This window comes from Canis lupus, chromosome 32, assembly GCF_011100685.1.
Source record: "Canis lupus familiaris isolate Mischka breed German Shepherd chromosome 32, alternate assembly UU_Cfam_GSD_1.0, whole genome shotgun sequence".
NCBI classification, from domain to species: domain Eukaryota; kingdom Metazoa; phylum Chordata; class Mammalia; order Carnivora; family Canidae; genus Canis; species Canis lupus.
The window spans coordinates 27534334-27536051 of NC_049253.1; the positions used below are offsets into that span (position 1 = coordinate 27534334).

Here is a 1718-nt window from a genome sequence, read left to right on the forward strand (position 1 = left end):
GTCACTCGCTCCATTTAGGCACTCTGTTTTCTTTGCCAAGTCTCTTGGCTTCTTATCATACCTGAGGAGGTGTGTCTGCCAAGTGCTAATGTGCTCCTGCCAGAAGAGAAGAAAGCACAAGTAGGATTTACCAGCTTCTACCATGGACTGGGCCCTGAGGGTTCTATGTTGTTGAATACATAATTAAGTATGGTCCATAAAACATGATTTTAGCTTAGTGTTTACACAAGATTTTCAGAAGGCAAGATTGATCATATCAGGCAAGATTTCATATATTTTTATGTATTGGGCAGGAAGAGGCCATACTTAATTTATTAAAAATTCATTACCTTGCTATCCAATGTAATGCTTTGCTATTAAAGCTTTATTTATTTGTTTGTTTGTTTGTTCATTTGTTTGTTTTTGGGGGGTACCAGATTACTTTATTTGAAGGAATGGTACAAATGAAAGAAGTGGATGTTTTGGTACAACTTACCCTCATAGTTGGGGTACAGGTAACGCCAACATGCATGCACCGCCTCTGGCTATGGGAAGACAGCCTAAGGCTTAGCTCCCACCATCACCGGTTCCCAAGGTGTGCTTGTCAAAGAGATCCCCGCCATGCTAGGTTCGGGGGCCCCCACCTTGCGCAGGTTGGTCACGTGCCCACCCAATTCTTTGATGGATCTCACCCGCTCGTGCAGGTAATGAGTCTCCACGAAGCCACACAAGCGGGGGGCATTTTTATCAGTGGCCAGTTTGTGCAGTTCCAGTAGCGACTGATTCACGCTCTTTTCCAAGTGTAACGCACACTCCGTCGCATTCGGCCCGTCTCCCAGGGCCGGTTTCTTTTTTTTTTTTTTTTTTTTTTTTTTTTTTAATTTTTATTTATTTGTGATAGTCACAGAGAGAGAGAGAGAATGAGGCAGAGACACAGGCAGAGGGAGAAGCAGGCTCCATGCACCGGGAGCCCGACGCGGGATTCGATCCCGGGTCTCCAGGATCGCGCCCTGGGCCAAAGGCAGGCGCCAAACCGCTGCGCCACCCAGGGATCCCCGGGCCGGTTTCTTAATATCCCGAAGGAACATTCGACCGCCCCGTTGGTTCTGCAGCTTCATCAGTTTCTCAGCACGTTCCCTCTCCTCGTGAGACTGGTGAAGAAAATACTTGGCAAAGTTCTTCAAAGCCACATCGTCGGGATCCAAGTAGTAAGACGTGGACAAGTAGACGTAGGTCGCGTAGAGCTCCAGGCTGATCTGGCGGTTGGCGGCGGCCTCTGAGTCCTGCTGGTAGTCGGGGCGCACCTGCCAGGGGGACGCGGTCGTCATGGCGGCGGCCGAGGAGCGGCGGCCTTGGAGCGGCGGCTGAGGAGCCCTGCGACGGCCGAGGAGCGGGGCGGCGGCGGCTGAGGAGCGGCGGCTGAGGAGCCTGCAGCGGCGGCCTTGGAGCGGCGGCCCAAGGAGCGGGGCGGCGGCGGCCTTGGAGCGGCGGCCCAAGGAGCCCAGCAGCGGCGGCCGAGGAGCGGCGGCCTTGGAGCGGCGGCTGAGGAGCCCTGCGACGGCCGAGGAGCCGGGCAGCAGCGGCCTTGGAGCGGCGGCCCAAGGAGCCCAGCAGCGGTGGCCGAGGAGCGGCGGCCTTGGAGCGGCGGCTGAGGAGCCTGCGACGGCCGAGGAGCCGGGCGGCGGCGGCCTTGGAGCAGCGGCCCGAGGAGCCCGGCGGTGGCGGCCGAGGAGCGGGCG

At 56.4% G+C, this 1718-nt stretch overlaps 1 protein-coding gene across 1 annotated transcript; it reads right to left on the minus strand.

The window, feature by feature from the left end:
- Window positions 1-336: 336 nt before the first annotated feature.
- Window positions 337-1342, minus strand: LOC487855 (ferritin heavy chain-like). The gene is made up of 2 exons (XM_038582460.1): window positions 926-1342; window positions 337-832 (listed from the first exon to the last, which is right to left on the minus strand). Exons 1-2 carry the CDS (start codon window positions 1305-1307, stop codon window positions 540-542), a joined length of 675 nt encoding a protein of 224 aa, XP_038438388.1. The 5' UTR covers window positions 1308-1342; the 3' UTR covers window positions 337-539.
- Window positions 1343-1718: the final 376 nt, after the last annotated feature.

Coding starts and splice junctions, on each gene's coding strand:
- LOC487855 (XM_038582460.1), bottom strand. CDS start 1,307: ATGACGACCGCGTCCCCCTGGCAGGTGCGCCCCGACTACCAGCAGGAC. Junction 833..925: donor CGGTGCATGGAGCCTGCTTC/TCCCTCTGCCTG, acceptor AAAAAAAAAAAA/AAAAGAAACCGGCCCTGGGA.